At 48.8% G+C, this 15,529-nt stretch overlaps 1 protein-coding gene across 1 annotated transcript; it reads right to left on the minus strand.

Annotated features, from left to right (window-relative positions):
- Nucleotides 1-6,541: 6,541 nt before the first annotated feature.
- Nucleotides 6,542-10,316, minus strand: LOC119287653 (pheophorbide a oxygenase, chloroplastic-like). The gene is made up of 7 exons (XM_037567234.1): nt 9,672-10,316; nt 9,349-9,584; nt 9,135-9,261; nt 7,837-7,973; nt 7,542-7,701; nt 7,037-7,315; nt 6,542-6,893 (listed from the first exon to the last, which is right to left on the minus strand). The coding sequence occupies exons 1-7, from the start codon at nt 10,080-10,082 to the stop codon at nt 6,639-6,641; spliced, it is 1,605 nt and encodes a 534-aa protein (XP_037423131.1). The 5' UTR covers nt 10,083-10,316; the 3' UTR covers nt 6,542-6,638.
- Between the last annotated feature and the right edge of the window lie 5,213 nt (nt 10,317-15,529).

Below are 15,529 nucleotides of genomic sequence, written 5' to 3' on the forward strand. Positions count from 1 at the left end.
GCGTCTGTGAGTGTTTGACCTAGAGCTAAGCTGGAATATTTCCTTGAGCTAGCTGTTGGCTACGGCTTCTTCCTTCCTTGTGTCATCCGATACGTAAGCCTGAAACGTTTTACTAATCCAACACTAATAATCACTAGATCTAGTAGTTAATTAAGCCTCTAGCATCAAAATCGCGTGTTAAATGCGGCGCAAATGTGAAGCCATGCATGCATGCGCGCAGCACGCTCCGTCCAGGAAGAAGCAGAACCCACAGATGAACCAACTAAAGTACTAGTACTACCTCGTAGTATATGTGTTGAATGATTGACGTTGCGCAGTCTTATCCTTACAATACTACCAGCAATTAACTAGCATGTACTCCTATGTCATTTGTCATGCATACGTACGTCTGCTGGCTGCTACATGCAGATCATACACCGACTGAGTTCCAAAACAGATGACGCTTACTTCAAAAACAAAAACAGATGACGCTTTACAAGGGTTGTAAACAAACTTCTCTCCAGTTAAAAGCTGGTTAATTGTTCTTCTTCTAAGAGGAGGTTGAAACCCTCGGTTTCTCTGCATCATTGCAAACAACTATATTTATTAGAGCTGATGTAAATCACTACATATGGTCGGGGTAATACATTTACAAAAAAAAACAGAGTATATAACATAGATAAGTACAACAGATCGAATTGTAACAAGATATGGAATTATCACATACGATTCAGTTGGCTCTTCCGGAGCAACACCTTTAAGAAGGAATAAACGTCCTTGTGTCACCGTCCGATCAAAAACGACTGAGACAAGGATTTTCATCATAGTTACTATTGAGACCAACCACTGAATGCCGGCACATCGGTAGGGAGACAACGTCTTCAACAAGATAATGGCGTAAGTTGGCCACTGCTGAGCCCAACCAATCACGGACATGAAGCGGTTCTTCACCCTGGACATGAAGCGGTTAGGTGGATGGGTCATAAAACTAGTTACACAACACAAACATTTATTTGATTCCCTTCGTGCCGTACCTTCTCATACAAAAGGTAGCGATCAATGTTAACAACGTACAAAGTAAAACACAACACTATCTATTTTTGTATAAGTATATATAGTACATATACCAACAACTCACCACGCACGAAACTCACCGATAATTTAAAGTAAGTACATACACATACCAACAACTTCCATACGGAGGAAGCGACACTAGTTTATTCCCATCTCTGACCCTTTCTTGTGCACGCAGAATCGCAGCCATGCACGGAGGGCAACAAGTCCAAGTTCGGCTCACCATTTCTCTTGCCATCATCATCATGCCCTCACCACGGCGACGCCCCTATATAAGCTTTGATGCCGCCGTGCGTAGGAGTAGGACCCAACTTAAATCTGCTTCCAAAGACAAGTAGACAAACCTACGACAGACACACGCACGCCATGTCGTCAACGTCGTCCAAGCCGAAGAGAGCAGGCGGCCTCCGGGGCCTCAGGCCGCAGCCGCTGAGCCTGCCGGCCCGGCCGTCCAAGAAACCGCGCCACGCCGGACCAGCCGGGCCCGTGATCGTGTACGAGCGCACGCCGAGGGTCGTCGACGCCGACCCGCACGAGTTCATGGCCGTCGTGCAGAGGCTCACGGGCAATTGCAAGCAGCGGCCGTCGACGGCGGCCACGACGCTGCCACCAGAGGCGTCGTCCGGATCCGGAGCTGCTAGGGACGGCAGGGCCCCGACGTCTTTGGTTCTCACGCTTGGCCAGCAGCAGCCTGCGCCGTGCGGTGGTGATCATCATCCGGAACCTTCTGCTTCCCCGTCTGCCGCATCGTCGCTGCTGTCCCCGAGCAGCTTCTTCTTCTCCCCGGCCACCATGCAGGCGATACGAGAGCTCATCAGCTGAGGCGACAGTGCTTTGTTCTGACTTCTGAGCCAGCTTGTGAAAATTGAGGATCGGTTGGCCCGGGTGATGTACTGAGGATCGTATATCTGCACAGTACATACGTGATACGTGTAATTGTCTTAGTTTGTTCACCAATTTTCCTTTTCTCCTTCTCTGTCGCCACAATACAATTCTTAATTACTATGTTAATTAGAGTTTAGCGCTCACACATTGATAAGTTGCATTCATTGTTTCAAATTTCACTTCCGAAAAAAAGTTCGGGCTTAACTGAAATGCCTGAAACTTCTATATTTCCAGCCTTTGGGGTCTTTGGTCAAGTAATGTCTTCACCTTCTTGTGCTGCAACGATAACATTTTAGAACGTCTTGAGTTTAGCTGTTCGTTAGGGCGTGTCTAACCGACCCCTTAAAAAATAGAGTAAACCTTAGTGGAGTATATTTGCTCCACTAAATTTTGGCCGGACCTAGCCAGCCAATCCCCTATATATAATGGAGTAAACTTAAATTTGACTCATACATTTCGTCGAACACTTGTTATGCACCTCCATGGCGAGTGGCAGCCATGGTGACCACGCCGGCGGCAGGCAACTGGAGGAGGAGGAGTAGCAGCATGCACCGGCGGCGACGAGCAGCAGCAAAGGCACGCAACTCGGAGGAGGAGGAGCAGCGGCGAGCAGTAGCAGCAGCACGCACCAGCGGTGGAGCAGCGGTACGTAGTAGCAGCACACACCGGCGGCAAGTAGCGGCAACACGCACCGGCGGCGGCGAGCAGCAGCGGCAACACACACCAACGGTGGCAAGCAGCAGCAGTAGCAGCAACAGCACACACCGGCGGCGGCGGGCAGCGGCAAAACGCAGTAGCGAGGCACAGCAGCAGCAGCAACATTTAGTGGCCGTACCGGTAGTAGTACGGGCAGGGGTTGCCGGCGAGGCCATGGGAGCTTCAGGTGAGTCGCCAGCCGCGAGGTCTTTGCGTGAAGAGAAATTATACTCAGCCGCCTCTAGATGGAGTAAATACAGGGACGGAGTAAAAATTTATATTCCCTTACGGCAGATTGGGGATCCGATTAGTAGAGTAAAATCGCATTTTTACTCCTCTAACCTGTTGGTTGTTACTGCTGCTCTTCCTTAGGAAGCTAGTTAACGTCCATCATTTTAGCACCAAGCTGATAAACAATCTCTTTGTTTCTGCACAAAGGACAGGATGATGTATTTATCTATTGAATGCGGTTGTCATAGAGTAAAAAGCGCATCTGATCGATCGCGGTGACTTTGCTCATTCAGAATGTGCGTCATTGGTCGTACATACATAGTTTTATACTTGGAGGTACTGGTAGCTTGTTACTCGAGGGAGTGCGAGAAAAAAATGAATCAAAAACACATTTTACGTTTTTTAAAATTTAAAATTTTCTCAACAAGTAAAAACAAATGCTCACCAAGTGCTTGTGAAGTTTCATGAAGAATATGTTCATTTGAAGGTAATTAAGTATAGGACATCTAGATGTGAGGGGATTTTTTTTTCAGAAATTTTAAAACTTTGTAATATTATTTTCATCTTTTTAAAGAAGTCTGGACTAACCGGGATCCAAAACACCCCACTCCCGTAGGTGCATACTTGTCGGAGAAATGGATGTATCTATCTATCTGTTGATTTTCATCCCAATTTTTCTGTTACAAAGTAGCCCGGTACAGTAGCGGATCCAGGAATTTAACATTGGGTATTCAAAAAAAAATTGATCACTGCAATACAAATACAAATTGTTCACTAACAGCTATATCTTTTTTGGTCTACTCCATAAAGTTTTCCTGCTTTGTAGTTTTTGTAGGGGGGGCATATGTCCCCTAGCCATGATGTACCTGTGCCCATGCGTTAAAGAGCTATGGGGATGTTTGGTTTGTGACAAGGCTGCCTTAGGTTTCACGCTGTAGGTGGGACGATATGCAGAGGACAGTGGTATCCCCGGCATCTACGACTATGGCGGCCGCCGCCGCAACCCTCTATGCTGCGACACTTGGTCTCGTACTGGGTCGTCGCTCCTCCCTAATAGTGGCGGCGGGCATGGAACTGGGCGACTCGTCCGCGTGGAGCTCATGTGCCAGTGGCTCCCCCGCGTGGCAGCGGTTGTGGCTTGCCATGCCCATCGGATTGGGTCGCGAGCAATGGCAGAGCCAGTAATTATGATGAGGAGGGCCAAGTGCTGCTAAAACAGGTTAGGGAGGGCCAAGCTATTGAAAAATGAACTTTTAGTAGCAAATAATGACTAATTCTACCATTGTTCATATCAAATTAGCAGCCTAGTCCCCTGTCTCCGCCACTAGTCGTGAGAGCGGCGTCGCCGCCTCGTTCATGCCTCTGTGGCTCTATGAGAAGAAGGAAGAATCGCTGGCTTTTTTCTTTGATTTTTTTTTTGAGAAAATTGTTTGGTGAGTGGACAAGAATCGCTTGGCTGGGTGAGCCTCTATGCGTGCGTGCGCCCTAGTGGACATAAATAGTCTGAAGCCTGGAGGTGCAAGGGAACAAAGCCAATGGGCTACTGCTGCCTACCTGCTTCTGAAATAGGCGTATTAGGCCTGTAGAATAGTGTATCAGTCACATATGCCTGTATGTACAAAAAAACTGAAATTTTTGGGCGTACATCCGTACACCCATGCTCCATGCTGAATCCGCCCCTAGCCCCGGAAGTGTTCACACAGCCTAGCATAAACAGCATACTGGGACGATGTATTCAGGGGCGGAGCTCAGTTAGGGCCCAACTGGGCCATGGCCCGCCCAGGATTTCTGCACGTATGTGTTTACCTATGGCTTGCTACGGTGCCAAGCCCATCATTGGTCCACTGCAGTCCCCTAATCAGACTACTACATCGCATCTCCTTTACACGTTCAATCAAGCCTGAAGCGTCCGTTTCCATAGTGGTAGCCAGCAGTGGTGGCAAGGCAGTCACACATACACACGGCAAGGAGCACCTGCTGTCCCCCGGCACCCCCAAGTCACAGTCAGTTCCTACTCGCCACAAGGTCCAGCGCTCCACATCATATGTAATCTAATTTGTTTTCCCAAACTCTGGCTTAGCGATTTTCAAATAATTTGAATTGCTTACCACATATGTGCCATGTAGTGGCCTAGCGATTTTATTGCATTATTTATTCACTCGGTTATTCATCTTACAAATTACAACGTAGGTATTATCATATACCACTAGTAGAAAAAGGGCCTTTAGTCCCGGTTTATAAGCCGGTAGGTAACACCAACCGGTACTAAAGGAAATTTTATGAATTTTTTATGAATTTTTTTTGAATTTTAAATTTCTGAATTATTCTAACCTCTAATCTCTAATCACCCCTCATCACTGCTCAATTTAACTTTTAATCTCTAATCACCCCTCATTATTCCAAATCATCTAACTTTCCGAACGGTCACCCATCCTCTCACTACTCCAGCCTGAGCATGCTTAACTTCCGGGTTTTATTCTCCCTCGTTTCCAAGTCTGCACTTGTTGTTTTCCTGACAATAGTAAGCTGTCAATTCTATTAACCCTCAGGAATTTAGCTTGAGCATGAAGTCACACATTTCACTGTTTGAGTTTGAAACTATTGTTCTAAAAATCAATAATTATTTAGTAACACTAATATTTCTCGAATAAGTAGTTTGACCCTAGTTTGACCAGATTTGACCAAAATTCAAAAAACTGAAATAATTATTTAGTAACACTAATATTTCTTGAATAAGTAGTTTGACCATTGTTTGACCACAGTTTCACCATAGTTGACCAAAATTCAAAAAAACTGAAATAATTATTTAGTAACACTAATACTTCTTGAATAAGTAGTTTGACCATAGTTTGACCAGATTTAACAAAAATTAAAAAAAAACTGAAATTTGAGTATAACTTTTTTTCTTTTAGAATTTGAGGATTCTAAAAATAAAAATTTGCAAACAGGCCGTAGGCGGTCAAAATCGGAAGCGGATTTTCGTTCTGAACATTTTGATATATTATACGTTTTTTCCCGACATCGTATGCAAAAATGCCGTTTTACATTTTCCCTACATTTTTTGCAAAACATGTCTAAATTTAAGTTTTTAAATTTTCCTAACTAGTAGATGTAGTAATATAACTACCTCTCGAAGGATTTTATTTTTTAAAGTTTTTATCATTTTTTGAAGTAATATAACTAGTAGATGTATTAATAATTTTGATTTTTTCGAAACAAAAAAGGCGATCCACGGGTGTGGGGGGGGGGGGGTAGAGTTTGAAAATGGGACCTTTAGCCCCGGTTTGAGACACAAACTGGGACTAAAGGGCATCGCACCCTTTAGTCCCGGTTGGTGTCTCAAACCGGAACTAAAGGTCTAATCTTTAGTCTCGGTTTGAGACACAAACCGGGACTAAAGGGCATCGCACCCTTTAGTCTCGATTCGTGTCTCAAACCGGGACTAAAGGGCTCAGGTGAACCGGGACTAATGTCTTAGCCGCACGAACCGGGACCAATGCTCACATTAGTCCCGGTTCGTGACTGAACCGGGACTAATGTGAATATTGCCCCGTGATCAAAGCCTTGTTTTCTACTAGTGTACTACTACTGCCTATGATTCAGATTATTTTTTTAAAGATTGTGCTCTCTTTAGTCGGCCCGCCCAACATTTTCTTCCAAGCTCCGCCACTGGATGTATTCACTGAAATCTATACTAGCTTATGCACATGGCCGTGTGATGTCTCAGCACCAGATGCTCACAAAAAGGACAGGCAGCGTGTTCATCCTAATAATCAATCAATGTCAGCATGTACATAGTCTACAAACACGAAATGCTTCTGCCGGTCGTAGAAGGCGTAGGCCAGAGCGGCACTGATCAGAGCAGCGGCGCCAAGCAATATCCTGAACTGAACATCCGCAGGGATCCCGGCGGTCGCACCGAACACGACCGTCGCCCCCATGAACACCTTCTGCAGAGTCTGGAAGGCCTTGTGCGCTCCTCTGCAGGACGAGCATTTCAGCGTGTGCTGCTCGTATCTGTCTAGCATCTGCACAACAAGTAGTAGTTTGCGATTTTGTCATCAACATAATGCCACAAATAAGAATAAGAGAACTACAAGTTGCAGTCACATCAGAACATGCAGGTAAGTTCCTGATGTCTACTTCGATAGATAACCCGGAGAACCTTTACCTCTCGCTTTGAAAGGACCGTAGAAGGTAATGCATCTTGGCTAGGGCTTCCGTACCAGTCAGGCTGGCTATTGCCGAATTTCCTTAGCCATGCCCGGAATGCCAAGACAAATCGGTCGGCCTGTGTGGGCGTGAAAGTGAGCTTTGTGTACTGCTGATTAACATCTGCAGACGACTCCTTGGATGCAGACAGGAAAACCTTCTCTTGGCCTTGAAGCACAATCATATCGCCGTCATAGACCAAATTTGAGGTCCAATGTTCGTACCATCGAGGGACAAGCTGCATCAAAAATAGCAAAGCAATGTTCAGGATTCCACTTTATACTCCAAATATGATAAGTTGATGACAACATAAACACCCTTCCAATTCTTTATACAGTAGGGACCAAGCCTGTTTTTTCCCCTCAGGAACACAAAGACACCATGTTTAACCAAATATGATAATGTTGAAACACAGTTAAGAAAACAGGAGGCAAAGTAAAAACAAATACAACATAAGCATATACCTGCCACCATGCCTTTCCTGGCATTGTAAACTGGAAAAAGTTTCGAGCACTACAGACAATAGAACGAGTTTTTCCTGGGGCCATTGGAATGTTGAAGGAGCAAATCCATATGACCCACTTCTGATCTCCCACAATCGGTAATTTGGTGTCAATCTCTATTCTGCACAGACCAATTAATTAGCAGAAGGTCAGAGTCATAATTTGACTGAATTGTTGCATTTGGAACTGATAACATGAGCTACCACAGCTCACCAAAAGTCAAGTATATAAAAAAAACGGATGTGCTGAAACGTACTTGTTCAGCGCATAGCAAGGGGCCTCGAATGTTGCAGTGATGCGAGGATTACCGGCATTTGCCCCTGAATATCCCCATGCGCCACTTGATTCCATTTTGAATGGCAAAGGCTTGGCTCTATCTCTTCGTCCAGTGACCTGTGAGAGGAGTTAAACTATAAAGCGTGGGTAATGCTGCTGGTTCCATTGTCTAAAGTAAAGTAGATAATAACCAAGATAAACTGAATTCAATTCAGCATGAGATCCCAACTTAAAATTTATTGTTTTAACTTGGCCAGATAAACAGGCCAAGACCAAGACAGCTGGTTGACAGGATCGTTGTCAGTATACCAAGAGTCAAGACAGCTACATATAATTCTGTTCGCTACATACAGCCTGATTTTAGCATAAGCCGGTAGTATGACTGAAGAGAATAAACTATTACTCCCTCCGTCCCAAAATAAGTGTCTTAACTTTGTGCTAACTTTAGTACAACGTTGTACTAAGCTTAAGACATTTATTTTGGGACGGAGGGTGGTAAAACAACCATAATTCAAGATGCAACAATTAACTCAAAACAGCATGATATAACCTTTGTGCACTTTTTGCTAACCAGAACGGCAGAATCCATTGCTAAGGGGATTCAACTAACACACGAAAACCAAGTTCTAGTGTCAGTATAGCAAGCTTAGATTATAAACCAGTTGCACATTTAGCTAGCCTCCCTTACATACCTAGCAAGGGCACAATTAAAAAACAAGTGATCTATGGTTTCTGCCTCATCATGTTAGCTATCTTTCCCTCTCACCCCCTTTTGATTACGGCATCTTTTGTTAGAATACTTGTCCTAACAGTCAACCACAGAAACACTTTAATTTTCGGTGGTACTTTGACACACCACAGCTTCCTATGCGGCCCCTTAACCTGAACTGTTTTCAGGGCAGAATAAAGAGACTGGACAGTAAAAACACCGCTCTTATTTACTCCCTCCGTTCCTAAATATTTGTCTTTTTAGATATTTCAAATGGACTACCACATACGGATGTACATAGACATACTCCCATTTCAGTGCTAGGTACATCAGTTTGAGCGACAACTAATATGGAACGGAGGGAGTATTTTAGCGTGTAGATTCACTCATTTTGCTTCGTACTTGTTGAAATCTTAGAAAGACAAATATTTAGGAAAGGAGGGAGTAACATCCATCTACAGAAATCATACTCTTTTTTTTTTAAATGGCAGTAATCATCCTCTTCTGTAAGAGGAAACCTGGCATAGCAAACAAGTAAAAGCATTCTCAGACCTCTGCACAGCATTTACCTTGTGGTGAGCAAACTCTATGTGCGAGGGATCGGAGACGTTCTCCATCAACGTGTCATACCCATAGAAGAGGTCCCTCTGGATCGTCACGGTGGAGAAGGCCGGGTCATCGAACTCCTTCGGCAGCCTGAAACCGGGAGAAACAAAATGGTGAGGATGTTTCCTGTCGACTGAATTCTGCAGTGCAGCATAGCTGCAGAGTTCACCCACATACATTGGAGGCTTGGTGGCCTTGGCCCTGTCCCAGCCATTCTCGTCGGGCCAGACGAAGAGCAGCCCCTGGGAGAGGAGCGTGGGGAACTTGGTGGCGCAGGCCCTGGGCGAGCGCACCGCCCGGGCCTCGGGCCCCTCGGGCGCGGCCTGCGGGATCCTGGTGCAGGCGCCGGAGCCGTCGAAGGACCAGCCGTGGTAGGAGCACTGCAGGCCGCCCGTCTCGTCGATCCTGCCCTCCTGCGCGCGCGCGCGCGCAGAACGCCCACTCGTCAGTACAGGATTTATTTGGCTGAAGCAAACAGAGGTGGGGAAGAGGGGAGGTACCGAGAGCGGGGCGAGGCGGTGCGGGCAGCGGTCGTCGAGCGCGACCCAGTCGCCGGAGTTGGGGTCGTTCCAGAGGACGAGGTCGCGGTTGAGGAGCTGGAACGGGGTGGGCACGCGCGGGTCCAGGTCCTCCACGAGCGAGACCGGGTACCAGTGGTCCCGCCATACGAACTTCTCCCCCGAGGACTCCGGCGGCGAGGACGCGCTCGTGCTCGGCTCCTCCGCCCGCTCCGCCTCCCCGGGGACCGACGTCGGCGCGGCCACGCGGAGGCGGGTGCTCTCGGCGCGGTCGCGGCGTGGACGGAGCCCGCTGCCGAGGCGGGAGGCCGGGAGGGTCGACGGGCGCAGCAGCGGCCGGTGCCGCGGGGAGAGGAGGGGCAGGGAGGCGGAAGGCATCGCGACCGCCCGCATTTGGTCTGTCCCCTTCCTGCCTCGGGATCGTCTGAAGAGGGAGTTGGGGTCCGAGGTTTTTGGGCTGAGATCCTCCTCGCTCCCAAGGCCTTGTACCGCTGCCACTTATCTCTCGGCGCTTCTAGTAGATCACTGCCGCCGGTACGAGTGAGAACCGGAGCGAAGCGGCGGGTGCGGGGGAGGGAGGGAGGTTGCGTGACGGCAGAGCAGGGCCGGGGTAGACTAGAAGAACTGGAGAACGCGCGCATGGCGTTTTCCCGGCGGCCATCCGTGCGTTTCTGTGGTGGAGCTTGGGCCAGCCACCCACACGCAACGTCGACCCAGACCCACCCAGGGGCAGGCCCCGACCCGACTCGTGACAACGACGCGAACCAACCGACCCACCCACTGGTTACATGCAGAGTTCAGAATACCGGGCGAGACAGCCACGAGGGCGAGTCTTTTTTTCTTGACATAGTTTTTTCTTCTTCTTCTTTTTTTGAACTGGAACACCTTGCATTCCATTGCTTTACGCCGGACCGACCAAATCGGCCGTCACTGCATCGGTTACAAGAGGGGGAAAGCTTGAGAGCCACACACATTGGCTCCCATAAGTACCTTGCCTACCCATAGCTGCCAGATTATGAGCTGGAACATTGCAAGAACGTGGGCAGTGTACAATGCTCCACCGGATAAAATCTAGCTGGAGGAGGAATCTAGTCTCCCGGAAGATAGCACCTAGGCTTGAACGATCCAGGACGTCCGTGGATATAGCGCTAACCAGGCTCAAGCAGTCGGTTTCAAACACAACCCGTCCCATCCCTTGAGTTTCAGCAAGAGTGATAGCATTCATTAGAGCCAGGGCCTCTGCATGAACGGCTTCAGTTGCATGCTGTAGTTCACCTGCTGCCGCAAAGAGGACATCGCCCGTGTGGTTGCGAGCGACGCAACCCCAGCCTGCCTGGTGCCCCTCCGTGGAGAAAGCCCCATCGACATTGACTTTCACGACATCTGCTGCGGGTTTGGTCCAAATACCTGGGGGTTTATGATGTGCCGACGGCTGCACCGAGTTGAACGCGCGCCATTCTGACAGAGCCTTGTCCATGAGGAGTTGAAATTGATGAGCCGACGCCCTAGCTTGCTGGTGCTTCACTTTGTTCCTCTCAGTCCACCACATCCATAGGAGGCAAATGATCTTGAGCGATACTTCATCGGGGAAGGAAAAGATGCATTCCAGGAACTGGCAGGAAGAAGTACATGCCAGGAGCCGCAGCCTATGAGCCTCCATACCCACAGAACGCCACATGAGCTTGACCTCCTTGCAGCGTAAGAAAAGATGTCATCCATCTTCAGGGAGTCGTTTGCACATCAGGCAGTCCGTGTCCAGTTCCACGCCGATAGGCTCAATATTTCTGAGCATTGGGTGACTATTGTGCGCCACCCGCCACATGAAATGATGCACCTTACCCGGGCATTGGATCTTCCATAGCTTCATACACAGCTTTCTGTCACCATCTTCCCCAGAGGATCCTTCGCCCGGTGGGTGTCTGCTCTCGCGTCTCTGAAGATCGACATGTATTCTGTAGGCTGACCTGACCGAGAACCTGCCTTTGTTGTCATACTGCCAGGCGATAAAGTCGTCATGGTGTTCGAAAATGGGGATGCCCAGGATAGTGATGGCCTCTTCCGCACAGAAGGTCTGGTAAAGAAGTTGTTGGTCCCATGTGTGTGTGGACGGGTCGATCAACTCGGCCACGGTGGTGAGCAAGGTGTTCCCACGTGGTGACCGTGGGAAACGCACATTTCCTGTGGGTAGCCATGGGTCTTGCCATATTCGGATCTGGTCACCATTGCCCACTCTCCAGACCATACCCTCCTTGACGATTTCCACTCCTTGGAGGATGTTGCGCCAGATGTAGCTAATACCGGGGGCAGGCTGTGCTGTCAAGAGATCGCCAGTAGGGTAGTATCGCGCTTGGAGCACGCGAGCACAGAGAGAGTCCGGGGCCTGCAGCAACCTCCACACTTGGCGTGATAGCATAGCCATGTTGAACGAATGTAAGTCTCTAAACCCGAGGCCACCCTCCTCCTTAGGTAAGGTCATCTTCTCCCATCCTACCCAATGGTGCTTCTTGTCATCCTCTTGATTAGCCCACCAGAAGCGGCATATCATCTGGCTAATGCTCTTGCAAAGAGACTTGGTCAGATCAAAGCAGGCCATGGCATAAGCCGGGATGGCTTGTAGCACTATCTTGATCAGAATTTCCTTCCCCCTTTTTGACAGCAACTTGATCTTATACCCCTGCAAAATCTCCCAAATCCGATCCCGAAGGTACTCAAAGCATGCCTGGCGGGACTTGCCAACGTACGCTGGGAGCCCTAGGTACTTCCCATGATTGCCCTCGGTGCGGAGTCCCAGCAGATGTAGCAGGCTATCATTCCGTTGGTGTGTGGTGTTTTTGCTGAAAAGGATAGCAGACTTGTCACGGTTGATCGTCTGGCCCGAACCTCGCTCATAAACCTCCCAAATGTCCCTGACCGCATTCACTCTCTCCTCCGTTGCCTCCATAAGCAGAAGTGAATCGTCGGCAAACAGCAAGTGAGTCACTGGAGGTGCAGCTGGGGCGATCTTTATGCCTCGCAGGACTCCCGTTGCTTCCACCTGATGAAGAAGCACCGATAGCCCCTCCACACAAATGAGAAACAGGTACGGCGAGATAGGACAGCCCTGCCGTAAGCCTCAGCCTGGGATCACAGTGTCAGTGCAAGTATCATTTATCTTGAAACAGAACTTGATGGTGCGCATGCATTTGCTGATTTGGTTAATGAAAGCCGAGGCGAAGCCTAGTTTGGCCATGATCTTCTCCAGGAACGACCACTCCACGCGGTCGTAGGCCTTGCTCATGTCAAGTTTCAACGCTGCATAACAAGTGCCCCCAGATCTTTTCCTCTTTAAGTAATGTGTCATCTCATATGCCAAGATTGTGTTGTCGGAGATGAGTCGACCCGGTACGAAGGCACTCTGATTTGGTGAAATGATCTCCCCCAAGATATCCTTCAACCGGTTGGCAAGGACTTTGGACACGAGCTTGTAAACAACATTACATAGGCTAATCGGGCGTAGGTCTTTGAGACTTTCAGGGTTCTGAACCTTTGGGATAAGCACCACTAGTGTGTCATTCCATCCCTCCGGTATGATGCCGCCATGTAACACTTGCAAGACTTCGTGTACAACTTCATCGCCAATGAGTCTCCAAAAATGCTTGTAGAAGATGGCAGGGAGGCCATCCACTCCTAGTGCTTTTAGGTCCTCGATAGAATCCAGGGCCTCCTTGACCTCCACAGCGGTGAACTCCTTCGTGAGAAACGCATTCATCGCAGGAGTCACCTTTGGTGTGATCTAGTCAAGTATGTGCGCCACTTCAGTACCTGCCACGGGGGTAAACAAGCTAGAGAAATAGTTAGTGACAAGGGCCTTTAAGCCCTCCTCCCGCGACACCTCCACACCATCCTCCCTCTTCAGTTTGACTATGGTATTTTTCCTTCTCCATTCCGAGGCAAAAGCTTGAAAGAATTTTCGGTCTCCCTTCTCCAGCCAGTTTACATGGACACGCTGCTTGGCTGCCAAGTCAATCTGCTCTTCCAGACTGGCCAGTTGGGTTTTGGTAGTCAGCTCCTTTCTTATCTGGCTTTGCGACAATGGAAGCCTCCGGATCCCTTCCAGCTCTTTCTTCAGCTTTCTCGCTCGCTTTAGCAGGTCACCCAGGACATCACGGTTCCATATATGTAGGGCTTCTTGAATCGACGCTAGTTTGCTGGAAACAGACGTGTGCTCCGCCTCAGACCATGCCTTCTGCACCAACTCCTCACACTCTTCATCCAGCAGCCATCGTGCTTCAAAACGTTTGCTCTGTGCCCTGCTGTGGGTTCTCCTTGATGCTCTATCCCCATGGACCCAAAGAACCACGGGCCTGTGATCAGAGTGTTCCGGGTTGCCGTTGATGACCTTGTAGTATGGGAAACGGGCGCACCATGTGGGAGAGGTGACTACTCTGTCAAGGCGCTCATGTATGTATCCCTCCAAGCGAAAGTTGTTGTTTCTCCACGTAAACACATCTCCTTCAAAGCCCAGGTCATTAAGATCACAAAACTGCAGGACATCATGGAAGTTTTGCAAAAGTGCATGCCCCCGGGGGACTCCTCCCTGCTTCTCGTGGTTATACAGGACCTCATTGAAATCTCCCATGCACACCCAGGGAAGCAATGATTGGTGTTTGAGGGTCCTCAGCAGCCTCCACGTCTCCACTTTCTTTTCCGTTTTTGATTCACCATAGATCCCCGTCAACCTCCATTCAAAACCGTCTTTTTCTTTGACCGTAACATCAATGTGCATTCTGCCCATCCATCTCAGAGTAACATCAACCCCCTTCTCCAAAACAAAGCCAAACCCCCACTCTTCCCTTTATTATCTTGTACTAGCATGTTATGCAGACCTAGCTTACTACGAAACTTCTCCATCCTACTCTTATCAAGTCTGGTTTCTGACAGGAACAGGATGTCGGGGTCCTCCTGCTTCTGCAATGACAGAAGCCCCTGAACTGTCGGGCCATTCCCCAAACCCCGGCAGTTCCATGCGATGATCTTCATTTGGACCCGCCGGGCTGTTCTAGCAGCCCAGCGCTCATATTTGTTGCTACGTTTCCTGCGTTCTCCACAGTCAACCTCCTCTTCCATACTATTTCCTCCCCGCTTTCATCAACTTCCATCTGCTCCGCACCCCTCTTACCACCCAACCCTACTCCTTCGAACTCTGCCACTGTTCCGCCACCAGAAATCCCCCTCGGTTTCCTCCTAAAAGTTTTGCTCTTATGGCATGCATCCTCCTTCAGTGGTTTCTCCCCTGTTATCATCACGCCACAGCGTTGCTCGGCGACTACGTCGATCTGCATGGAATCTTGCATGGCCTCGGTGTGAACGCCAACCGAATCACTGCCGCTTTATGAGTGTGGGGGCATTTACTGACTGGTGCACGACACTGGGTCCCCCCATGCCCTACGCCTCCACTGTTTCGGACGTATCTGCTCCGCTGCTTGGTGTACTGTCTGTTTGTGGGGGCAGTTTGGCTTTATTCGTTTTGTCCCCTTTCTCCGCCGTCTCTACCTCCTATGCCACTTGACTTGCCTCCCTTGTTGCTTCTGCAGGCTTCATCTGCTTTGGATTCGAGCGCATCTCCTTCTGCGGTTCACCCATGGATCCTCGGGGTACTTTCTCGTTCTTGCCCATACGTTAGCCTTTTCTGGGTTACTATTCTACCCCCCATTTCCTTCTGTTTCAACAGACTTGTAACTTCCTGCTCGCTCGGACCCGCAGCAACAACATCAGTCCCCCTTGCTTCCTTCTGACGCCAAGAAGGGGCATCACTCCCAGACCAGCTCCCACTCCTGCCTTGCCCCGATCCTCTCCCTCCA

The sequence above is a fragment of the Triticum dicoccoides genome, chromosome 4A, assembly GCF_002162155.2.
Source record: "Triticum dicoccoides isolate Atlit2015 ecotype Zavitan chromosome 4A, WEW_v2.0, whole genome shotgun sequence".
NCBI classification, from domain to species: domain Eukaryota; kingdom Viridiplantae; phylum Streptophyta; class Magnoliopsida; order Poales; family Poaceae; genus Triticum; species Triticum dicoccoides.